General features: G+C 40.1%; 1 protein-coding gene across 12 annotated transcripts in view; it reads right to left on the bottom strand.

Moving 5' to 3' along the window:
- Positions 1-17,366, bottom strand: part of SOX5 (SRY-box transcription factor 5) — a 297,407-nt gene extending 280,041 nt beyond the window's left edge. For 11 of the 12 annotated variants that reach the window (XM_074826377.1, XM_074826379.1, XM_074826381.1 and 8 more), the window contains exon 1: positions 15,911-16,063. In XM_074826377.1, coding sequence (XP_074682478.1) covers positions 15,911-15,948 — 38 coding nt within the window. In that variant the 5' untranslated portion in view covers positions 15,949-16,063. Of the gene's footprint in view, positions 1-15,910; positions 16,064-17,292 lie in introns of those variants that run through there. The other variant, XM_074826380.1, reaches the window with a different exon arrangement.
- Positions 17,367-26,886: the final 9,520 nt, after the last annotated feature.

Genomic DNA, 26,886 nt, shown 5'->3' with positions numbered 1-26,886 from the left:
CTTAAGCTATTCTCCTGAAATTATCTTAGTCTCACACAATCACACTTCAAACACCCCATATGTCCAGTTTGGTTATTCCTCCTTTAAAAAGATAATAAATGTAATACTTAGATGCAACTGTATTTCATCTAAAAACAATTATCTGCAGTACTTTGTGCCAGGAAAAGCATCAATAGGAATCATTAACAACACTTCCACTTTATTTCCTTCCCGTTTAATGGGCCCAATCCAACACCCAAGTTAAGTCAATGAGAGTCTTACAATTGTTTTCAGTAGGAGCTGGACAGAGCTGTATGACCATACATGAATGTGGGGCTTGTGCAAGGAAGCCGAATGACAAGCATAGCCTCTGTTTATTCACACAACGATACTGCAAAGACAGAGGAAGAACAAACTTCCCGTGATGTTCCTACCAGCCAGAGCTGCAGAGGAGCCAGTAATAAAAGCTTTGGAGGTGAGGGCAAACACTGCTCTCTGGACTTAGAAAAGAGGACAAGGACAGACTAAGACTACCAATAAGAGCATCAAACTCATTTGCTGAAAACCAGACTGACACAGGGTGCTTGGTGCCTCATGAGAAGCAACTTTTACCTATTACTCTCCTGAAGTGTTTTTAAAAATTAAAAAGCCCAAGACCAACCCTTGGTGCTACATATACCTTCCTATTCAACAGGGTTATTTTCATCTCAAAGAAAAAACAAGTCATCTGCACAATAGTTCACAATTACAATGCATATGTATTGCTTTACTGAACTCTACCTGATAAATGGCTCTAAAAATGTAGATCAATTTATTTCAGGCACTCACTTCAATATTTCATACAGATAAAAGTAAGGAGAGAGAAAAACAAACTCTGATTTTTTTCCCCAAACACCCCTGGAGAAGTGGTATATTTCATAATAGATTAGATGCATGAGCCAAACTATTAAAACCAGTTAATTTCCCCAAAATTCTAAAAGGACACAGAAGTTTTTTTGTACTAGCTGACTCACATGTAATTCTTTCACACACAATTTTTTATTTCTTTACGAAAATCATGCCCTTTTCCTACATATGCATTCATCCTTTCCTCCTGCCTTCAGTGTTAAATATAACATCAGAATCTTTGAAAATACAGATGTTATATAGCCTTTGAAATACAGGAGCCAACTTCATTCTGGAGACTTTCAAATCTGTACGTAGGGCTTTCTGGAAGGCACAGGCGGCACCTAATGCTTCAAGGGATTTCCGAAGTCCTGTGCAGACATGTGCCTGACCTCGCTTTCCCCCACACACTGGAGCTAGGCAGTCAAAGAAACTGGCAGGCTGATACTCTATAGCCATTTGGCACCTGCATATCATGAACCTCATTTTATCTTGGATTACGACAAACGGCAGGCCACAAAAAGAGTTGAAGTCCAAGCTTTGAACCTGGTCATTCATGCCCTGCCTTAATGCAAATGCAACTGTAACCTGATGGTAACATTGAACTGGCTGAAAAAGAAGGAGCCACACTAGATCTACCAAGCCTGTCCTCCCCTGCAAACCATCCTCTCTCCATCTCAAGCATGGGATGTCTAAATTTAACGGGAAGGGTGACACAATGCAGCAGTTTGTTTAAAACCAACAGAAAGAGACACAACTAGAATTTTAGTGGTAGAAAGAAAAGAAAGAAGAAAAAAAAAGAAAAGAGAAGGGAGAGAGCAAGGTATTTGTTCAGTCCTTATTAATGGCATGAGGGAACTTAGCCGTAACAGTGTAAATCAACTTAAACAGTTCAGGGACCTGGCTTGAAAGCTGCCATTTTAATAGAAAGGGGGACAACTGGCAGGTTGTTTAAAACTCATACCCTCTGCTGCCTCCTTCTCCCAATCCTCCCTCCCACATCACCAACTGCCATACCAAATTTACCTTGCCATGCACTCACTCCAGATCTCTCTTCCAACCACAGTGGATTGGAGGAATCCACAGAAAATAAACTGACAATAAATATGACTATATTACCTAAAGGGAGGAGGAGGGGAAGCAAAGAAAATGACCAAATTGTTGACATTGGTCAAGACTTTCCCTTCTAAAGTTTCCAAGAACACGAGGGCTGAATAGCAAAGGTTTCATTATGAACCCACCCATAGTGTTTCTTACAGAATTTCTTCTCACCCACCCATGAATACAGGAGCTTATTCTTGTGCAATCATTAACTCTGAACAGCAGATAGGCTGCTGTTTCCCAGTCCTGAAGAAACCCATTTTATTGCATGCAACATGAAGAACTGCTTCACTAATAAGATGGTTAAGTAATTTCAGTAGAGTTGCTATAGGAAGACATGGTGACACAGTGGCTGGAGAACTGACTTGCTTCCCATCCAGATCTCCATGTAAGAGAATTTTCTTAAGCTTAAGAGGTTTATTGTTTTAATCTCTACCTGTGAGACTAACAGGGCTCCCCATAAAAATGTAGAAAGCATCTCCATGCTTGAGGGAAGAAGGTGAAAGGAGAAGAGCTGAGGAAGGAAGAGACAGGAAGGGAATAATACAGAGAGCTGCTAGTCTATTAGCTTGTTAGGGCTATAACCTTAATACTGTTAAGGTTTATTTCACATGCATTTTTTTTAAAAAGTCAGATTTTTGCTGTCCGTACATTATGATTCATCTAAAACTATGCAGAAGCTTTTAAGTTTCCAGTATTATTATAATTCTATCCATAGAGATCCAACTTTATCTTTCATCATCTCAGATGTTCTCCACAAAAAAGACACTCAGGCAAATAAAATGTAATAGTTAAAAGCAGTACTTTCTTGAGACTATGTAACATAGAAAAAAGGAAGTCTTCATAAAATGAGAGCGTAAATAACAATTAGTCCTTTTATTCACCCTCCTGACATCTCAGAAGCAAACAATCCAAGCCTACTTTTAAATGAAAAGTACATTTATTGAGGAAAGCATCCAGCAACATTATGATCTGACATAAGCAGCTTTCTAGACACAGCAGCAAGGAACCTTTAGCCCTGTCCAAAGGTGTTAACAATGCAGTACTAATGTGACACGGCACTAAATGGATGGCCAAACACAGAGGCTTTGTTACATACAGGGGGTTGCATTTTCATCATCTTTTTTCCAAATGTGCACCTGAGGGAAAATACTATCAAACCCTTTCAAAGAAGAAAAGCAAAGAAGAAAAATATTCTGTCCTGCATATTTTAACGATAAATCTAGCAAAGGCAAAGAAATAATATCTAAATTGCTAACGAAGAGTGAAAGCTCCAAAGATTTTTGATTTTTCTATATGGTGCATTTTCTTCTGCTTAACCTATTAAAACATGGACTGGTCAGAGCATCAAATTAATACATACTCACATTTTCTCCTAACTTTCAATTTTTTTTAATATTTCACAAATAGGCTTTTACCAAAGATTTTAGTCAGTCTCATTCTTTCTAAACCTTTAAGCGGATGAATTGGGTCAAAATGATTGTATTATATGCCTGTAATTTACGCTATCAACTTTACTTTCCACCACTGCACCACTAAAGGAAAACTGTAGTCCTGATTTAAAGCTGTAAATTCAGATCAAATGGGAAAGTGTTAAATTCAGAAGGGCTTTTGGTCCATTAACTTCCATGCTGATTTGACACGCTCTGCAGTGCTCGGGCAACAGACTCTGCTATACAACGTATTCCTAAGCAAACAGTGCTTTGTGTCATAAACCATCTGGGGTGTCAGTTCTAAGGGCCACTCATCAAAACTCCTCTGATACACTTGGAAATGCTGAGGTGCAGAACAGAAACTTTTCTTCACTACAAAATCCCTTTTGCAAGGGTAAGGAGATGCTGCCGTCAGAGGAACGATGGAAGGCACAAAATTTTGGCTAAGGCAGTTCTCATTATCCACTGAAGAAAACCATAGGATACACAAGCTTTCTAAAAACACTACAATTTTTCTAAGGTACCAATAAAAGTGATACCATTCACAACCTGGACAGTGCTTCCTTTTATATCAGAGCCTATAACTGCAAAGCTAAGTGCCAAGCAGATGGTTGAAATCTGTTTTGTATAAAAAGTGTGCGCACACGCATTTTTTTTAGATTGAGTTCTTTGTATTCATATTCAGGCCTAGGTTCTAGCCATCAAAACACTGGCACTGAAGCAATCATTAGCAGCGTTTTAGACAACTGGCAACTAAGGTATTCACAGTTCTCCACAAAATGTTCAGCTAATATCTCCCAGATGTACAATTAAGGCGAAAGATCATCTTCTTAAATTGGTATCAGTGCTTTGGATGGCCTTTCAATAGACTGCATGTGTATGTAAAAAGCTATTTTATTTATCTTATTTTTAAAATAATGTTCTAACTTCTATTATGCTCTATTTTTTATAGCTACTTTTAAAAATACAGGCTTCCACATCAGACTCTACCCAACTATAACAGCAACAACTGCATTCATCTTGTTTTCATCTTCTAATAAACATCAAGAAGAAAAATCATTAAATCATTTTAACAATAAGGCTCTGTCTTTCTTATATGATAACCATTTAGTTTATTTAATATGAAAATATAAGATAGGCTATGGTGCTCTGGAGGAATTGGCTCCAGACGAGGGCAGTGAGCCCTCCAAGAATCTGCTGATGAATCCGAAGCTGTTACACTGGACAACCCATGACAAGTCACCTCAGTTGCAGGTACCTCAGTCAACTCATTTGTAAATTGGTTGTTTATTACCACAAAGGGCAAAACCAGAAATGCTTACCAGCATGGGGCTCTGCTGTCTGCCTGGGGTTCTCATGGAATCTAGGAACTGGTGACAATAATTTGCCTGGTGACAAATTAACAGAGGTCACGCTTTAGACAACTGAGGTTATCAAACAAATGTATATTTGGAAGAATGAGTTTTTGTGCTCACTTAAGACCTTGGTAGCCACAACTAGGAATTACTACTTTCAGAAACACACAGTTTCAAAACACAGATTGATTTTGTGTACAGTGCCAAGTCCACTAAGGCCCAGATGTTAGCCCTGGCAGAATTCAGATACATTTTCATCACCGCCATTCTGATCATTCTAATCTGTCAGGGATACATGTTGTTTAGGAGGAACCGATATTTAATTGTTTAGGAGGAACAGACATTTAACGTGTCTTTTAAGCACTCCAACACAGAACTTCTGAAATACACACATTTGCAGAAGCCTGCAGAAATCTCTCCTGACGCTTTAGAAACTCTGGCGGCATTGCAACTGATGGAAGTTTGCTGCAGATTAAGGAAAGTCAGGCTTCTGCTCAGTGATCTCCTCATGTCACCATTTCATGCCATCCTGGTTTACTGGGGTGAAAAACATCCGCCTTTTCCATAGAGTTGTGCAGAACATTAATTAATCAGGCCTACATTTTTAGGACCTGACACTGAACTTCAGTGCCACTGAGTCCAAACACTCAGAATGAATGGCACTTTTTTAAAGGATGCCTTGACTGGCCCTATCACAAAACAGGTCTTTGTGAACACACTGCTGAATAACTACTACTGAAACACTATGGAACATGCCTGATTATAATCCATTATCTTGAAAGTAGTCTCCCTCTTAAAAAGCTTATCAAAGAAAATAGCTTAATAGCTCAGTCATAATATTCATAGGCTACAGAGATCAAATCCACCCAGGACTCCTTAGTTTATACCCGTTTTCTCAACAGCATATAGTAAGAGATGCAACACAGAGACTAGAACTAAATCTACCTGCAGACCCCAGTGATTCAGCTCTACTCTTACTGAGCATACAGTTGGAAACCAGAAAAAAAAAATACTAAAACAGATTAGAAGAACTTTTAACATGAATAGGAAAATAATTCCTTTTAATAAACCTGAATATAATTCCCTTTGTTTTTCATCTCTGTCACAAATTTAAAAAACAGATGTCAATGTGCAGGTAAGAATCACAATGCATTTTGTGCTTTGCGACGCGGTTTTTGCTTTTAAGCTAGTTGGTTCGCTCACTGTGGCTGCCTACATTGCTGCTTTCAATAGAGTCTGTTCCTCACATTAATACTCTCCATGTGAAGAATTTTTTCCTGGATTCCCCTAGTGCCTGGTCCTTAGGTTATAAAACATATGACAGCTCTTGTACACATGGCTGAAGATGTTAATTGTTCTCCAGGATGAAACCTTTACCTGACTATTAGTAGCACACATTGTCTCTCAGTTTACTTCTTAAACACTGCAGGTGCTGCTATCGAACTCCAGTTCTCTGAACTTGACTCCAGGTAGGGAGTTAGTTTAGAAGCATGCTCAGGTAATTGGACGGGTTACAGACAGTATTCCATCCCAGCCCTAGCTGAAGCGGCTGGGGCTGTATTTTTTTACTTTATATTATTGATTATAATCTGAAGTCCCTATTTTACATATTTAAGTAATTTGAATGTTATAGTTCATCTTGCTAGAATGAGACTTTCAGAAATTATAACTGGACAGACAGAAGTCTGTAATTTGCAGTTTTTAGGATCTCAAGAAGGAAAAGGAAGGTCTGAGGTTAAAGAAACAGGACTAGCAGTCAGTATCTCTACTTTTTATATCCACCCATGCAAATGATTTTGTGACACTATCCCTCAGTTTTCTCATCTACAGGTTGAAACTAATCTTGCTTCTCAATCTAACAAGCATAGAAATCTTCATGATTTGTATAGTAATGCTTTCCAAATGCTCTGAACTCCTAATCAAAAGACTTTACAGGAAGCATGAATCTATTATTAATATTATCTGTACTTCTAGTGGTAAAGCAACTTCTACATACGTATGCGTAGAAAATATATGGAGAGAGAATACACATGCACATATATTGCTCAATTTATAAATTCTAAAGCATGGCTTCAGGACTGAAATCTCATTCATGAACCATGCTAGGGATCTCTTACCTACTCTCCGTTTCTGAATTTTCCCCATACAAAGACACATTGATATTACTCTAAGCTCTAAGCACAAAGGCTGCTCTGTGGAATGGAAAGAAACCTTCTTTTTTGTGTTTGTACAGTGACGAGCATAATGGGGTCCTGATTCAGGATGCTTGCACTCTACAAAAACACACTAAATCAATGACACTAATACACATGCAGATTATCTATAAAAGAGGTGCATAGCATACTTCAGAGTGGCACAGTATTTTTCCCGGTACGGTATTTCATGCAAACACCATAGCCTGATACAGTTTCCCAAGTCACACAATTAATTTCAGAGTTTAGGCAAGAACAGCAAAAGTGAGCAGAACTTACAAAACATAAGCAAAAGATGAGAGTCTTCCACTGAGAAATTCTGCCAAATTCTAATCTCAGTTGCAAAACCAGAATCAACTCGATGTTCACACGGTTTCAACAAAGATGAGAATCCACAGCCTTTACAACACACTGACCGTAAATATCCACTTAAATCTCCAAAACCCATGAGCAAAAGACAAACCAAAGGCTGAACCTGAAAAGAGAGATGTATCTTCTATCCCTGTGTGATTTTCAAACTCAAAAGCCTGGATATTTTTAACAGACATAGAAAAGAAACCTATTTGGTTTTACTCGGTAACTGCAGAAGGAAACAGTACCAAAAGAATAATATTGCATGTTCTGTTTACATCTGAATTCATTTAGCCTTTCAGTTCTATTTCAGTTTTGTTTCATTTAGCCTTTTTTTTTTTTTTTTTTTAAATAATCATCATGTTTTGGTGATTCACATTTCACACCAGCACAGGAACAAGTCATGTAAATACAAGACAACAAAATGACCCAGTTTGTTAACAGACATACCCCAAATGGGTAAGAACATCCTTCCCTCCACTCTTACCAACCATCACCTTCCCACACATCTCATTTCTATCCAGAGAAGCCTCTGCCCCAGTGAGGCCACAGCATTGAAATTTAGGGAGAAAACCCTATGAATAGAAACTTGACTAAACCTTTGGAGAAAATGTTTTCAGTCTTGTTTTACAAAGCAAATGTAATGAGGCTGCTAAGGGAATTTCTCTGAAAACAGAGGACTTCTCTACAGTTGAATATAGCCAGGGCAGCATTACAGCAAGCCCATACTCCCTCCTGGTACAAAGCTCCACTGAAATGCCTCAACCCTAACTCAGGTGGGCCACCCCAAAAGGTGAGAGGACACCATACGCTTCACGCTCTTCATTAAACATTCTCTCTCTTGAAACAAGGAATACCTCAAAATTATAAAAACTCTATGCAGAGATGCACTTTGGTCTTTCAGACTGTGATGAATTTTAGCTCCATCACACTATTAAGTGCAGTCTCTTTAGGATTCCCAACAAACTGAAGATAACGCAACTTAATGCAACCCAGTAAACGGACATACCAAACTACAGAGAACAAACATGAATGCGTCTGTACATATGGGTATGCACGCTCTTGAGATTTTTTTAGGCTGTTTTAATTGGCAAAAAAAAAAGTTTGGTGAAATCTTTTCATGTAACTATGCTAAAAAAGGAATAACAACATTAAAAATCCTCCAGAACCACTAACATTTTCCTTACTCTTGGTCTTATGCTATCCATTGAGTTGTCAATGGCAAGTAACTCCAGCTCACTGTCAGATACATGACATTTGCCCATGCCCAACCTTGGAGATGGATGAATGAAACACACGTTATTTCACTTTCACATTCTTAAAAAAATTGAGCGTATCACCAAAGAAATTAACAGTATGACAAACTGTATGGCTTTCTCTTTACATAAACTACATTCCTAGGCCTTTTTTCTCTAGAGCTACTCAGGTTCATGAAGAACCTTAGATGTAGACAATGGTCTTAACTATGCAAGAATAGCACATAAACACACACACAGAGTTCCTCACCACTAAAAAGAACTCTAATTATTCAGACAAGAAAATCAAATTTCTATTCACTTTGCATATACTTTTGCCCCCAAAGTAATAGAACTATGTTAAGATTAGTAAGACAGAAACAAATACGTAGTAATAAGATTATGATACAACCACACAGAAAAATTAGCACTAAGGTAACATTTTATGATACATTTAGATCAAATAGCACGCAGACACCCACATCCTAGGAATAAAACAAAACACAATGAAGACAGCTTATATAAACTTGAGAAAAGCAGAAGTACATGGTAAAACAAAATAAAATAAAAATTATAGATCTCAAAGAGCAGTTACCGACATAAATTTCCACACTTGGTCTCTCAAAAAAAAAAAAAGTATAAAAAGGAAATCTGGAATACTAAACAAATTTTAAAAACAGGATATATAATTACAATTTGGGAACTGAGAAATACTACCTGATTAATCCCACAATACTTTTAAGGGAAACAAGGTCAAAGACATTTCAAACTTTTAAAACGAGCTCCAAGCTTTTTCTCATTTTCACTTCAACTCTTAGAGTTCTACAAGTCAAAAATAGTATCGTGTTGGAATTTTTTTTTTTCTTAAACAAGGTGACAAAAGGACAAGTTGAAGAGGAGTGACATGCCAGATCAAAAACAGGGGGTAGGAAAACGTTTGAAAATTTTTTTCAAAACAAACAAATCAACACCCCCCCAATACCATGGGCAGCACCTCTAATACTCCTGAACTTCATATTAACATCTGATGATTCTAGCAACCAGAATTCAACGTGTCTCTTTTCCTTCTTTTTCTGTTTAAAAAAGTAAATAATTTTTGCACCTATCCTAAAAGATGATGCAGCTTCTCTGAATTACCACTGCACATCTCACAATTTCTATTCACTCCTTACATTCAAGTACCATGGCCCCTGCAAGCAGCGCTCACCAAAATTCTTCCAAAATCTTGTCTAAATTTGCTCTCTCCCAGCAAGTACCGCGTGCAGAACTTCACACTGTCACAAGGACATGTGGGCTCAGGAACAACTTTTAGAGACTCCTGGCTTCTCAGGCTGGCAAAGGCTGCGCTCAGAGTGGAGGTGACAAGCGGCGTCTCTCGAGCAGAGGCTGCGGTGCGCGGGGCTCCCCGCTGTCCCCCTGGTAGCCGCTGGCCGCAGGCAGGGCCCGGCCCCGGCTTCCAGGCGAGGCACAAGCCACTTGGACCAAGTCAGCCCCTGGGTAGGGTGTCGGAGCGGTGGGACGTGTGGCAGACCACAGGCTAGCATCATAACCCTCACTAAAGGCGTGGGTGAAAACTTTATGGCTGCTGACGGCAGTGGGGTTTCACCAGGGGGTCTGAGGGTCTCCGTAAATCCCAGTCAGTTACAGCACATGCAATTGCTCACCTTCACTCTCTGCCCAAAGCCAAAAGCTCAAGAGAAAAACATGACACGTTTCCAAAGTTCGAGAAGTTCTGGTTTAGCTAATACAATATTGTGATGAGGATCTCCTTAATTTGCAGCATAGTTTTTAACATACTCAAATACAACATAATTCTACCTTTTGTAGGAAGTACAGGAGACTTCACACATTATCCAAGTTAGATAAAAACCCACAGACACTTTAAAACAGAAAAGCACTTTACTTCTAAGGATGCTACTTGTTAAACAAACTCCCTGCCATCAGCAGAGACATACCACAGCTATTGATTAATTGCTGCGATCGCTTCTTTTCTCATGACTACAGTAGCAGAATTCACAGGCATTGAGTATTTCCAGTGTGTATAGGTACCACATGAAAACATGTTTTTCCCCCTCCACTTATGAGTTAATTATGCTATAACCAGGCCCGAGCAAGAAATTAATAAATAAAAAAAGAAAGCCAAGAGGATGTCAAATTGACTTCTGAAAAAGTTGTGAAGGCAGAAGTATCTGACATGCAAATATGCAACTATCCTATTCAACATTAAGAGATTTTTAAAAGTATAGTATGAAAAGGGTGTGAAGAAACTATAAGTCCAACCTTGGGAGGAGATACACTTTTACAATATTTATACAGGAAAAAAGGTATTTTATACAGCTCCAGATATATCGCATTACACAGAAACATGCCTATCCTATCAGGGAGCTTCACATTTAAGTAACTCAACCAGATACTATATGCCTCCTGAATGATAAAGCCATAAATGCTTGTTAAAAGCTCCTTGAGAAGTAGTAAATATTTTGTAAACTAGTTATATATTTAAGATCTCTGGACAGCAAGAGAAGGAAAAACAATTCCTCTCCTATGTAAAGGTACCAATCAAACACACTATGCACATAAACATCGCAAGATGCTTGGTGGGAGATCGTGTGTATGTGTTTGTGCATGTTTTAATTAACTCCTTGAATGCATATGATGAGCCAGCCACCCAGAATTAGTAATGCCAAACTCCCGATTTGATTCAAATGCAATGAATACAGCAGTCGAATTGTGCGGGCTGGTGTGTCACTCATCAGCTCTCTCATTCGGGCTTTTGCCTTCCAAGTCTAGTTCACAATTTCAGCAACTGGTAAATTATTGAGATGTTCATTAAAATCCATCATTTGTAACAGTCAACTTCTTCCTCGCTAAGCGTAAGCACAACAAATGAAATCAGCGCATGCAGGACATTAGTTAGTATTCTGCAAATGCATTAATTCCTTCAGCCTTATCTCAGAGAAATAAAATCACATTAGTTTTCATCACTGCAAAAAAACAGTATCTGAAACTTCTAACTGGCACTGTATTTATTCTTCAGATCCCAGACCCCCAGACCCACAAACGTAAGCAATAAAGTCTTTTTCTCAAAACATCTCAGTGGAAGGTAAAAGCTATGCAGCCCAGTATTAAAGAAATCTCACTGTTTTCTTTTAAAGGAAGGAATAATCACTCTTACTTCTACAGGTAGATTTTAGGAGAGTGGGACGTCATTCTGAGCAAGCTGGTTAATAGAAAGGTATTATTCTTTCTGCAAAATTTTCAGCAAACGTAGCAGCAGAAGAAAGCTTTTAGGGTAACTTTAGCTAAGAAAAGCACTTAGGAATACGCAAAGTTTCCTTTTAGGAAAATGATTTCTCCGTTTGACAGTGTTGGTACAACCCCAAAATAAATGCAGTGGGAGTCTGAAATGACTCGTGCGGTGCAGCAGTGAAGCAGCTAAGTATATTTTTTTCACCCCAGCAGAGGCTTGCTTTACATCCTTGAGCCCTTCCTTTCTACAAGCTATTCACTAGCACAGAGAACGTTTCAAGTGCACAGAACTGGTGACTGTAAATGTTAAACTTGTTCTACTGTCCCCATCCCCGTTGCTCCCATCCCCGCCTTTTGTCTTTGCTAGATGTTCCTTTTTTCTTATGGAAGCATTAACCCATCCTTTTTTCTTCCACAAACACTGAATACCTCTTTACCTTAAATTGGCATGTTAAAAATTTAAAAAAAAAAAAAAAAGACAAAGAAAGAAAAAGAAAAAAATGAAAAAGAGAAAGAGAAAAAAATGTCACTCTGTCCAGATGCCTAGCATAGCCTCTCTCTCAGTCTACAGAGAAATGTAAATATGCAGTAATTAATTTGGGTTTAAGAACATTCCATACACTAGGGACATTGTTAAGCAGTCACTTTATCTATTTTTCATTTATCAGATTTTATTAAGACATTAAAACTTTATGTTGGGCATTTCTGAGATTTTTATCATTCTGTAAATTTCACAGCTGTCTGCGACGGTTCTGGCCGCATTGTCTCTACCTTTTTCTCAGTGAAGTAAACTTTCCTTCTATCGTGGCCATACTTGTTATATTTATGTATAATGACCTGTCTTAAAAAAAAAAAACAAAAACTAAAACAAAGGAAAACCCAAACAACAAAAGAGCTATTCTTTTTGAGATCTTTAAAGCCAATTCAGAGTGCCACAGGTACATCACAAAGTACATCCCGTAAGTTATCCTTCCTCTGTATAACAAACAGAGCAGATTCCAGTTATAATTTCTTCCTACAACGTTTCTGCAAACATCATCCCCCTCAGCGTACGCATTCTGATGCGCCTCTCAATCAAGCAGCTGAACCGCCACAAACAGAAATAAAGACGTGCAAGTAACTTCCCAGGAAAGGATGAAAACCCTCACATTTTGGTATGGTAATTAATTATACATGCTATTTCACAAAACCTACTGCAATTTACTAGTGATGCTGAATGAATTAATGGATGTTTATTCATGTGACACCGAGGATCATTTTAATTCTAAGTGTGTATCGTAAATGTCCCCTGATAATGGCCACAGCCACACAAGAGAAGTCCCCTTGATTCAGATCCCTTCAGTTGGGGTGACTGAAAGTTTCTGAACTGTTTGCAGTTTACCGGGATACACTGAAACATCACAGGAAAGACAACAGGGAAAGAACAACCTCCTGAGATATATACAGACACCCTGAGATCTGAACTGCAAACAACTTCACCTGATAAATCTTTACCTTCTTGTAATTTGCCATTCAATTTTAAAAGGGAATAGTGGGAAATGGATAGTAATAACAAAACGAAAGTCAATCATGCAGGTACACCATGCCAGACCCCAGCAACTGCAGAAATGTGCTCCAAGAACTGTTTACACCGAGAAACTGAGAAAATAACCTACCGTCAATATCTAAAAAACAATTATCTGTGCACCGTGCATACATACACATGTGAACTCTGTGAGCATGTGTGTGTCTGAGGGTCTGCGCATCTCTCTGTAAGAGAAAGTGTGTCCTCATGGCTGTTTTCTGATAAACACAGATATTACACAGACAGTATCTACTCTGTGTATGTGTGTGTAACTATAGTCAAACACACACAATGTAAACAAATGGTAATGATTAACAGAGATATTGGTTTGTATTACCAATTTAAACTGCAGAGGAAAAAGTGTTAAAAAAAAAAAAAATTGTATGTCCTGAGGTTCATTTTTATTGCTTCCCATTTCTACTGCTTGCTATTATCTGCATAGCAAAAGGAGAGCAGCGTATTGATTATTTAACTACAATGTTTACAAGAGCAAAGCTGGGATCTCTGAAAATGAAACGTATGCCTAAGGGGGGGGAAAAAAAAAAAAAAGCAGCTCATTCTATTTCTAAGGAAGATGTTTTGTCCAAAATTATTTGTTTATATATAAAATTTATATAAACATATATTTATAATGCAGAGACTGCAGATTTTAAAAAGTTCCAACAGGAACATGAAAGGACTTCATTCTGCTTCACAGAGTTTACAAGTATTCTGTTCATCACAAAGTTCAAAGAATAATCGAAATCACTTGCTTATAAAGGTATATGTATAATCTTGGTGAAGCATATGAAATACTTGAATCTATCAACTGTATGAACAAGACAAATGCATGATCATGATGCTAGACCAGATTTGACACCAGAAACAATAACAGTTTCCTCAGGTAGTTGAACTAAGTTAATATAACTTACGTGAACAAAACAAATTTTGTTCTATTATTGTAATAACAAACCAAAGAAAAAGCCAAGTATTCCAAGTAAGTCTGGAAAATTAATTGCAATAAAGATGACCTCGGAGGAGTGCGACCATGCCAATTCCACTTTCTAGTAAGGAAGTGTTCTAATTGCAGAACGAGGATTGAAAGCGTTAAAATAGTTCTTTTCTGCGTTTCCCAATTTTTTCTCTGATCTTTTAATTCAAGCGTTCTTTCCTGTCCTTTCTCTGCATGCGTGTTCCTCAGCCCACTTAAAATGTTTTTGTCTTGCATTCTTTTCTATGCCTTTACTATCAAATTCAGTAGGTTTGAACGATGAACAGCTTGACTTAGCATATTTTTAACCAGCTGGTCTAGCACCTAGCTTGTATTGCATAGTCAGATACAACCAAATGTTTATACAGGAGGTAGCTTTCACGAAGATGAGAAAAACCTAAGTAACACGCATCCTGGCGTTCTTTTATTTACCGCTTAGAAATGAAAGTTTGGATTGTTTACTGCAGCTGCACAAGGGACTATTAATAACCTTTAAAAATGAAGCCAGAGGGAAGGGATGCCGGATCATCAATGGACGCATGTACAAGAGCCTGAGAAAACGCTTTAAAACCTCTTAGAAGCGCCAGATCATATGAAATAAGAACTAAACTCTCCGAGGTCACAAGCCGTCACCAGTGACAGCAAAAACTTAATTCCAGGCAGGGAAGGCTCCTGCTTCGGGCAGGGGGAGCCGGGCGAGTCTACGTCATACCCAAACCCCGCTTGTCATACACAAACCCCGCTCTTGACACTCCGTTAGAGGCGACGGCCAAAACTTGGAGGCAGGAGTTTCACTGGTTTTCTTTTCTTTTTTCTTACACCCCCCCCCCCCCCCTTATCCTTCTCAGGCAGAAGGATGTTCTCCTGACGGAGGGCCGGGACGTTAACTTGCCTAAAAATAATCGTTCCTGCTAGATCAACAAAAGGTCATGTGCTCGGCGGAGCGCCTTCCCAAGTTTGACGGGAGGGCGAGGCTGGAAGTTGAGCCCCCCGCCTCGCTCCGCCACCGGGCATCCTCCGCCGCCCGGGGAGTCTCCGGGCAGGAGCGGGGAAGGCGCAGCCCAGGACAGCACCGCGCCCGCCCGGTGTGTGCCCCGGCGGGCCAGTTCGGGCAGGGGAGGGCGACTGGCGGAGGGCACGGCAGCCTCCGAGGCAGCGGAACAAAGCTGCGCGCCGCGGGCGCTCCGCCGGAGCGGCCGGGCAAGAGGGGCTCGGCGGCGCCCGCCGCGGGCACGGGGGCTCCCCCGCCCCGCCCCCAGCCCACGCCGGGCTGGCTGACACGCCGCTTGAATAGCCAAGGTACCGCTCGGGGCGGGGGGGACGGCGGACGGGGACGGGGGGGAGCATCTCCCCGGCCTGCCGCCAAGTTGCGCGCCCGTCCCCGCGTGCCTGTGCGAGCCCGCACCGCGGGCAGCCGATCCACGCACACGCGCGCAAACACGCGTGCTCATATAAATTAAAAAAAAAAAAAAAAAAAGGCAACAACAAACCACAAAATAGAACACAAAAAAAAACGAGGGGGAGGGGGGGAAGACCACCACCACCCCCCCCCAACGCAGAAGGCAGCGGCCCCCCCACCCCAACAACTCGACTCACCTTTCAAACTCCTGAGGTAAATCAGGGTCAGTTAGCATGCTGGAAAAGCACAATTTCCCTTTGTCACAGCAGCCACCTATGGTCGCCTCCAACTGAACCTGTCAAGTGAGTCCAAACCTTCTAAACCGATTGATTTTCTCTCTCCCTCTCCCTCCTTCCTTCCCTCCCTCCCTCCCTCCCTCCCGGCTCGCTCGCTCTGAGCTAGGACTCCTTGACCAGTCTCTTAAAGGGGCAGCGCGCCTCGCAGCAGGCTGCTCGCACAGCTCCCCCCACAGCGGCGCGGCGCGCCGCGGCTGCCAGGCGCTGGGCAACCTCAGGGTGCCTGTCCCTGCCTTTTCATTCTGCTCGCCCGTCGCCGCCAAACGGGAAAAGTCAACTCGTTCAATGTCCTAAAAAACGGTGGGGGGGGGGGGGGGATAAATAGGGGGGAGGAGGGGGAAAAAAAAAAAAAAAAAAACCCGACAATCCACCTAAACTGGCAAACCAGGAGCAAATCCCCTGCGCTGAGGAAGATCAGTGGAGAAAGAAGATAAAACAAGAGCAGACTGATTAAATTGAAACAGTTATCAACTCTTTCGGAGTTGAAATAGGAGAGAAAAGATTAGACACATAAAAATGTTACCAAAGGCATTTGTGCTCCGAAGAATTTTCATTCCTTTCTCTCCCCCCTCCCTCTCCGCTCTCTTGCTTTCTCTCTCCCTTTTTCACTCTTTAGGGAGGGGAAAAAAAATCCAAAACCACACAACCATCCCGCACAACAATCAGGCATTGTTCTGAGGGAAGAAAAGCAACTTTGACAGATTGAAATATAGCAGAGGCCCCTTCAAGGAAACCTGTAAACAACTTGTCACTCACTCTGTCGGTCTCACTGTTAGCTCTTGCTTTCCACAAAGTGCTGCGAACCGTCCTGGCAACAAACCCAAAGTTGCCTCAGCTCCAAACTCCATCAAACAGCCCTGTTGTGTGCAAGGGAAAAGGTAGCCACATGCCAAAACAGCGGGAGCGCACACACACACACCAAAAATAAACTTTCCGTTCGTCTGCTAGGGCTTTTCTTGTTTTCTTTTTACACACAACCCCCCGCCCCCTTTTTGTCCCCCGCTCTGGGCGAGCAAGAGGAGTCCCTCCGCTGTGGATCCCCCTACTTTCCCAAGCCCAGACAGCCCCTGATAACAAGGTGGGCGAAGCGCGGCCGCAGAGCCCCTCGGCTGGCTGGCGGAGCGCAGCCTCCGCGGCACTTCTAATTATGTAGATAAAAATCTGGCAGGCGAGGGAGGCAATCAGGTAATAGACCTTTGACACGCGGGGACGGAGCCGCGGGCAGCACCGGCACCCGCCGCCGCGGGGCCACCAGCCCCGCACCCCGCCCCGGGGACACCCACCGTCCCGCTCCGCTCCCCTCGGCGGGGAGGGCTGCACCGCCCCAGCCCGCCCTGCCGGGGGGGGCAACGTCCGGGAGAACGCCGCGGGGAAATTCCCGTCCAAGCCGCGGGGATTAGCCAGGGGCTACTCTGGATGCGGAGCGCACAATGCCTCAACAGTCTGCACGGCCCGTGTCCAGCCTGTCACTGAGCAAGCGGGAAAGGGGGGGGGGGGGGAAGCAAAAAGAGAAAAAAAACTGCTCTCCCTGTTCTTTAGCACACACATGCACACACACCCACACACAACCACATATCTATACTCCATTCTTTCCAGTTCCCCAGCCCTAATTCCTTTCTTTTTTTTTTTTTTTTCCCTCCTCCTTTAATTTGCAGCTGGACAACATTAAGGGCCTTTAAAAACCATGAGGTTTTGACCCAAAAGAGTTTGATTAGGTCCACTGCCCTCTCTCTTCCCCTCTTATCCCTACCTCCCAGTGACACAGAGAAAGCAAGTTTACTTTTTGAAATATATACACGTATTTGCACACAGCGGCCATAAAATGTTCAACATTTTCATGCCCACTAGCTTAAAAAAAATTCCAAATAGAAAAGCTTTTTATTTTTATTAATATCCGACAGCTACACTGTTTAATTCGCTCCTTTTCCCTCTCAACACATATGTTACAAACCAGCAGGCTCACACAGGGGCCAGTCAGTCCAGTGTTGGCATAAAGGCATCATCAGCTAGAAGACTGGGATGATCACGTTAATCACAAGCAGCAAACTCACTTGCAACTTACGCACATCGTCCCTAAAGAGCATTAGACCATTCACAAAACAAAATGCCGAAGCTAAGTTAGCAAAGATGCCTTCGCTGCAGTTCATAAAAGAGGATCTGCGAAGGCTGCCTCCAGCCTGCCTTTACACCACCACCCCACCACCGTGCTCGGAGCTGAGTAGCGTACAATCTGTCAACTTCTGGCATGAGGTAGATCTAATGGCTCCTCACCGTGGGGCAGGGTAAACTGACTTCCTTCAGTAGCCCCTAGCAAATAATATTTTCTACAGAGGTCCATTCATAGGAGTCTGACAAACCTAGTTAATATGTACAAGGATTTTTCATTTGCTATTTAGTGGCTAGCCCTTTTAGGACAGCTATGAAGTAGACACTGAAAAGGCAGATGATGATTAAAAAGAACAATTCCATTCCAAATATTTTCTCTTTCATCTGAGGGTCTCAAACCACGTTAAGTCTCACATTACTCCTCTGCAGGTAATAAATATAATTAGGGCCAATTCCAAAACTTTATTTGTATTGAAAAGTATCTCACTCCACAGGGGCTCCATTCAAATCAGCAGATCTCTGTGTGGAGTAGGAGGCTACTTAGTAGGAGAATTTGGCCTCAAATAAGGAAACTGAGATGCAGGCAACCTTAGTAGCTCGCCCAAATTGACATAGTTAGCCAACTGCAGCAAAGGGATGAGAAACAAAGATTCCATGTGCCTCACAGTTGACCACAGTCCTTACGCTGCTGAAACATGTCTATTTTAGCCGTTTTTCTCACAAAGGCATGATTTGTACATCTACTGTTCAGTTAAAACATACTTTATTGCTGTATTCACATTTGTAGGGCCCCTTTTCTTGGTCTTTCATTTTCCCCTTGATGCACCATTGCCCATGCATAAATGCTATTCCTTCTCTGCCACTTCTTGCTTTGCTTCCCCTATTTCCTCACACTTGGCCCTGGGAGAAGTTGCAGAGAGAAGCCAGTCAGAAGCTGCAGCTGGAGAAAAACTAAGACCACCTTTTATTAACAAAAAAAAAAAAAAAAAAAAAAAAAAAAATCACCAGTTTTGGCAGAGCAGGACTACCATATTCTGACTGCACATTAGCTCCATTCAGCTCTCTAACCTCATACCCTTTTTTCAACTCAACTCCACTCCCCAACTGCCCTTCTTCTACCACATCCTTCCCTCATCCATTCACATATATTTACCCCTTCCTATATCATTTCCTATTTGAGCTTTTTCAGGGCAATGATCACATACTCCTCCAAGCTGGTATTATACCTAACACAATGGGGCTCCTGGTTGCTGGCTCTCAGCTAATATGATTATAAACCAGAGCAATCACCATCAACATCAGGAATTATGGAAGAGGACATTGGCTAGACTAGGAAAAAGTACAAAGAACCATAATAAAAGGGGGGAAAAAAAGCAAAAAAAAAAAATATAAAGCATTCAGGAGAGAAAAAGATAACAAGAGGGAGAGCCGAATAGGGGAGAGGAAATGGAAAAAAGGAAGGAAGTAGAAATCATTCCCCTGAATGCTTCTGACATTAACCATTCCTTTTCCTTACCTTAATTTACATTAACTCTTACCCCAATACATTTTGTGTCAGGTACCTACCCCTTCTCCTGGGTTTCCTTCATTTTATGTTTTCTGCAACTACTGAGCTCCCTTTCCCAGATGAGTGTGGGAAAACAGAGTTGGGTCCGAAGAGGAGAAAAGAAATTACCATTACTATTGTATTACTGTATCATTGTATTGTTATTATTGGATTATTAGTAATCTATTATATAGATTTAGCGATAAAATTATGTTCTCATACTAAATTCAATGGCAATCACAAGAGTGAGAAAAAGCAAGTTAAATGGTTTGAGGGAATCCCTGAAACCTTTCTACAAATTATTTCATATCAACTTTAAGGCTTGCTTTGTAGAAATTGCCAGGTCATATCACAAAGGCTGCTATCGTATCAGAAAGTGGAAAAACTGAGGAACTGGGAAAAATAACCACTGACCAAGAGAGAAGAAAATGTATGTAATATGCAACTGTCCAGTTTTTTTAAACACATCTTGTGCTCAAACTTTTGACTAGTAATAGCAAGGCCTGATGCCCCTTTTTACCTAGCGGGTCATAGTTATGAAACCCACTTGCAACCTGGGAAATCCACATTCAGTTCTCTCAATTCTTTTCTCAAACTAAGAATTCAGGATATAAGTTGATATATCTTCAACTGATAAGAAAAATGAAACCTTCCCCCACCCCCCAGCAGTTCAGTGAATCTACATTTCCCTTGCTTTGCTTCCTTTAAGGGGTTCCCAAACAAACAAGTCCAGGTAAAAGAGGACAATTTGGGTTGAACTAAACAAAAAAGCTCTGATTTTCATTTGGGTGAGAAGAAACAACTCAAATCATAAACTCCTATCTGAATTTTTAACTTATTCAGCTTAACTGAATTTTTTGTCGCTATTGTGGTTCTCCAGTTCAAGAGGGGAACCAAAAAATTTAATTATCCACCCAGCTCAAGTTAGAAATACCATAATTCTGGAATATTGCATAGACAGAATCCACAGGTCTTTATACAAGCATACTGGCAGAAGGAAAACCTTAAACGAAACATTTTTATTTTTTTTTTAAATCATCAAATGATAGTACCTCAACCTAGTGCCTTTGGCAGATACTGCAATACAGTAAGTAAAGGAAGTGCTGGGGAAAAAAAAAAAAGCTTTTTAGGTTTTGTTGTTTCACTGTAGGTTTTAATAATAGAGACCTACAAAGTCCAAGGAAATGCAAGATGTTCCACAGAATGTTTTACTGGAAAATTCTCACAGAAAATATGCAAAACTGAAGATCCTAAATGGATTTTCTTTTTTAGGCACACATCCAAAACAACTGCAGCATTAAGAATGAATCTGTAAGATTTCTAAGAAAGGGTGTTTTGGAACAGGTTATGAGAGAGAGGAGGGAGAATAGAGTGGGGTTGATGCATTTACTATGAAGAATATCTTGCAAATAATAAGTGCTTACTTCAGAGTATGGAAATGTTTAGCTACAATGCAGTTTGGATCATATGCTTAGGAACAGATTTTTCCTTTCAGTGTGCATGCCTAGCTGCCATTTCCATTAATGGGAATTAAGTACATGTGTCAAGAGGAGAAGTTAACTCTTAGAAATATAACTAATCTATGCTTTTTTTAAAGAATGTAAATGCCACATCAGGCATGTTCAGTGTTGGCAAAACTGAGTGCTGAATATAGTATAGCAAAATCTGAGAAGGAGAAGGCGGTCTGGAGGACTGAAATTTCTGTGCTATTTAGAGTTTTTCAATTTACTGAATTTCTTCAAGGAAAAGTAAAACCATCTCATTTGCAAGTGGGAAGCCCTCATTTATCAGCTATTTACTTGCAATTTCAGCAGGGGCCTACCATCTGCAACCCTCCCTGTAAAAAAGAGCTGACACTACCCTTAAGAAGAAATCTGAACCTTCATCGAAAATTTGAATTCAAAGTTCCCTCTGGGTCGTTAAATATTACGATAAAGTTCCTAATCATTTTTTAAAAGGATGTCAGCACCCTTTGATCCTGTCCACTCCACATCAGCCAGGGTAAAGGAACCTCAAAATTAATACAAATGTAAACTATAATATAAATGGGGTTTTTAGAAATAGAGGTAGTGTATGTAAACACATTTAACTTAAATTGCATATACATTTGGCAAAAATTAACTTCTAATTGTGAAAATGAGAAAAATTAAGAGAGATACATTCTTGATTTTGTGTCGTGTGTGTTTCCCCCCCCCCCCCCCCCCCCCAAGTTCCTTTATTTTGTGTACAGCTTCTTTTACTACTTCTCTATACTGTCAGTTAGCTACAGGGTCTCTTTACTGTTTGTCTTCGTCGCCTCAGTCTGCACAGAAGCAGCTTGAAAAAAAATTAAAAACAGGACGGTTTAAAAAAAAAAAAAAAAAAAAAATCACAAAAATAGAGAGCATATCCACGGGTAGGAACTGTGCTTGAAATTATTTAAGAAGCTAACTAGATTTCAAATGTACAGTTTCTCGTTAAGGTTCTGAACATAAAATATTGCTAAAATAGAAACCTGTTGCTCTAAGTTTTTTTTTCCTGTGTTCTTTTTTTCAGCACAGTTATTTTGCACGTAACGTACCATCCTGACCAAAGCCCACAGCCTCACCTTACATGCAGTCTCCCTACTCTGCCTCCATCCTGACTGGGATGATTACTTTCTGAGTAACAGTCCTGCTTACTGTCAGTGCCCATCTGATCTTCAGCCTCTTGGATCACAACATCAGCAGGAATGTTCCTCCTCGGTGTCATTTCCAATGACTGTTACAAACATGTAAATGCCTTCCACAATATACCCGACAATGAACCTAACTCATTTCATACAGATAACCAACTCTTATCAAAAGGAAATTACTCCCCTTTCCCCGCAGTGCGTGTGTGGAGGAGTGGTTGGTAGAAACCCGAGTCTCTTCTGAACAGGCAGCCTAAGTTTTATAGCCAAACAGAAGCTTCTGAGCCTTGGTATCCTAAAACCACAACTGTGATCTATTTGTACAAGTAGATAATAATTGTTGAGTGTGATTCCAAGTGCACTGAAATTGAGATCTTTCTGCTTAATCCAATGGGCCTTTCTGCATGGGTCTCAATATAATTCCTGTAGGCTTTATCACCACATTCTCCTCACTTCCCAAATAACAATTCTGTCTCTTTTTTTAACTCATCCACTGAACAGGGTTAGAGTCATCACATTTTGTCTCTGTGTTTCTGATCTGACTGCTTTTCCCACTATTGTCTGCTCTTACTAACCTGTGCACTAAGGATGCTGAGTTTAAAACAGATTTGATTCCACTGATTGTCTGATGTAAAAAAAGCATCGTGCAATTAAATGTGCAAGGTTGTTTCGGAATAACCCACAGCACTTAGCCCTAGGTGTTTTGTGAAGGCACTCCAGCCATCCTCTTGTGGCCGTGAGGCTTGCTCTGGTGTTTGCAATCAAAATTCTCCACATCCACAGGTTTATCTACTGTCTGCTTCTCTTCACTAGAAGCGGTTGTCTTTAAGTGCCATTATGATCATTTATTACACTTTTAGCATAAAACTACAGCCACCCTCAGCTAACCAGATTGAGCTCTTCGGCAGTGGGCATGATAGAAACACATATAGCTCAATTCATGGTTGCCCTTCATTTTATATACTCCGTTGGATTAGAGAAGAAGTGGGAATATAAAATAATTCCAAATAATATTACATTTTCTATTCACTTTGTACTGGAAGAGCAGTGAAGAATTAGAGGATATTTCTTACAAAAGACCTATCTGAACCAGTTTACAGTTTAGACTGTAATAGTAATTAGACAAAGAACACAAAAAAGGTAACATTCTTACATTCTGTAAATTGCTTATCTATTTTATTCCTTTTTAGTCTGTATAATCATAAGAATTTATGTAACTGCTACCTAGTAAATGGTTCAAAAAATATAGATGCTGAAATGTACAGTTTTTAAATTCAGAACAAATTTGTAAAAATACTCGTTTTCTACTGCACCACACATGAGGTCCCTATGTTACATATACAGCCTATGATAAGATTAACACAAATTAGTGTTTATTAAATGCACTCTACTGATATTTAACTTGTTATACATGTCACTGGGAAGATCAAACTGTAAATTAAGCAATGATTTTAATGTCGTTAAATGCATTTCTGTAAGGGAAGAAGTTATAAAGCGTTGCTATCTTACACCTTGCACACTGAAACAGCAATCAATGAGTATGTAGAGTTATGCTTCATTTATAAAGTTACAAAAGCATACCATACCCATTCATTTATTTTAACGGTGCTCTGATGCAGTTTTATGAGTCATTTTCCACTTTTGAGTAAAACCAAAACTAATGTCATTTGGTTCTGTCAAAGCAAAAAGCTGAACTCCTACTTTCAACACACAGACTCCAATTCAGCCACTATTATAGAGAAATAAATATGTAAGTATGGTATAAAACAGACCAATGGCTTGTTGTTATTGCTATTTCTATTGAGGCTTAACTCTTGCTTCTCATCTCATTACATGGGACAGCCAGAGGCTAGAAACATTGCCAGGGTAGAATGCTGAAGGCCCCTGGGGATGCTTCTGCACCTTGTATGGGGAAAAACCGAGAAAATACTGCTACAATATTCTGAAGCATAAGTATGGGAAAATCAGAATATCAGGACACTCTTCAAAGGCCCTAATGCCATCCAGGTACAGGGTTGACTACCTTCTACTATCAATTAGCCTGTAAGCCAGACAGATCTACAACAGTTGCCACTGTGGTATATTCATAATATAAAAGAATCAGAAATGAGATACAAAAAACCACAGCAAACAAAACAAAAAACACCAAAAAAACCCCACAACAAACCAAGAGACCACTGGATTAAAACAAACATTCATTAAGATTAAAATACAAAGATGTTTCTCAGGAATATTTATCAAAGAAAATTTATGTCACAAATTTTCCTCTGCCTGGAGAAGATCCAAAGCCAAGTGTCTCTTCTCTTGCCATATAACATTGTACTGAATCCAGACTGCACATTTGGTCACTCGCTTTTCCCCTTAAATAACACTTTTTATTTCTGACGTAGCTTTTGTTTTGTTTTATAAAGTTTAATTTCTCTTTCTTTGTTGATGCATTTTCCTTTTGTCATTATTTCAGAGTTGTGTAAAAGTAATTAGTGACACGATGCCAAGGACTGAACCTCACAAGCAACCTAAATATTTTGATTCACTGAGAATGCAGTCCATAATTTACAAAGTGCCTGACCCCTGTCCAATAAATAAAATAAAATAAATTAGATAACTTCTGCATCTTAACAGCCTGAGGCACATGGAAAAAAATATCAAAATGTAGAAACGGTGAATGTCACCACATCAGATATCACAGATAGTCTTTTGACACTTTTTCAAGAAACAAAATCACATTCATACATACCTTTTTAGCATTTGACCCCACATGATCAATCCTGTCAACCATCTCTCCTGGTATTTGCATGTAGTCACTGCCCTTTCTCGAGAGCAATGTGGTTCAAAATCTGGGCAAAGATTTCACATGTGAGAATGTCACAGGTGAAACCTGTTTTCTAATAAATTCTGAGCTAGCAATAAAATGGCAGCAGGTGTCTACAGAAGTGCAAATTGAGTGGAAAATAAAGGGAGACAGAGACACCTTTTTTTTTTTTTATTTTTACTGGCCTTTCCTTTTTTTTTTTCCCCAACTGGCCTTTCCTTTTTTTTTTTTTTTTTTTTTTTTTTCCCAACTTGCCATAAATTTCTCAGAGTGGTCCCAATACTGTAGTCAAAGTTAAAACCTGCTGTACGCAGTCAGGACAGGCCTTTGGCACAAAAGCAACCATACAGAGCTTTGTGACTACAATCTCTAAAAAGATCATGTTTTTTAGAGTGATTTGTGGGCCATGACACATAGGGCCATTAAAAAAATGCCCATGACGTTACCAGGGGTTTGTGTTTCATTGCATTAAAAAGATGTACATCATTTAATAAAAGCAAATTTTCTTATGATAGTTCAAAAAATCACCAGAATTTAAGTGAGAACTCTGCCTCAAACACAGAAACTACAGCCTGCTTCAAAACAAGAGACAGTTCTTTACTATATTATGTGCTAGATGCTTCAAAGCAAGGTGGGCTCAGACCAGACAAGTGTTCTACAATGAGAGAAGGAAGTTTATTCCTGTCCCTCATCTCCTTCTCACTGCTTTAACTCTGGCATATGCATTACTTCATAAAATGTTGGCCTAAGTATAAAGTGGCTTAAAATATAAAATAAACCAATTTTTGTAAGAGAAAAAAACAGGCAAGTGCATGACCAAGCATGATACTATGAAGTACCAACCAAGATGCACCATGACCCCACAACATCCCTTTGAGGACCACAGGTGATTGGTGCAGGTCCAGGCCCCCCTGGTTGTAGCTCAAGGCTGCAGGGGCCAAGTTAGATAGTCGGAGCTTGACATGTGTGCAGAACCTCACCTGTTAGAGGTGTGGTCTGCAAAGACAGGGTGAGAGCAACTTTTCTCATGGCTAACTCCAAAATCTTGTATTTGGACACATAATGCAGAGATAAATACATGAGTCCCTTATTTTATTTCTCTGATATGGAAATACTCTGTGAATGGGGACCAAAAGTGAGTTATAAGTTGCATAAAAGACTGTTCCCTATTTTGTATTTGTATGTTAGCATTTGACTGAATGACTTGTTCTTCCTGTAATAACTGAAAAAGTAAAAAGGAATAACTGATCTTCCTTTCTTTTATTTCATAAACTTCTGGTTTTATTATTTATCTTTTCTGTAAACAGTCTCTTAGCTTTTTCCTCATATTGAAGTCAGTCTATTCAAGAATAAAATTTTCACTGCTTCTCTTTGTATTTCTTCTGTTTCTGCTATATACATTCCTCAGGTAGCCTAACCCATAAAGGACTCAGTATTACAGGAAAGGGCTTGCTACTAACATATGCCACTCTTTTCAACAACTGGATCTTGCCTTTGGATCATTCCACCTACCTTGAATAAGTATTCCATAAGGAAACATAGGTCATCTTCCCTTCCACTCCCAAGTGGCCAGAGACACGCTAGAACAGAGCAGTGAGCATCGTCACATCCATTTTTCTGCCTGATGTGCAATATTCTGCATTTGTCAACACCACACTTATGTAGCCAACCTGCCCATCTTCCTGCATGGAGTCCTCTACTATCTTCTCCAGCCCTGACTTGAATGATTCTGCCTCAGACGCAAATGTTTCTGTACCATTGGT

Source organism: Strix aluco, chromosome 5 (genome assembly GCF_031877795.1).
Source record: "Strix aluco isolate bStrAlu1 chromosome 5, bStrAlu1.hap1, whole genome shotgun sequence".
NCBI classification, from domain to species: Eukaryota; Metazoa; Chordata; class Aves; order Strigiformes; family Strigidae; genus Strix; species Strix aluco.
Note: the sequence above shows the minus strand (reverse complement) of the source record. Positions and strands in the feature narration are given on the sequence as shown.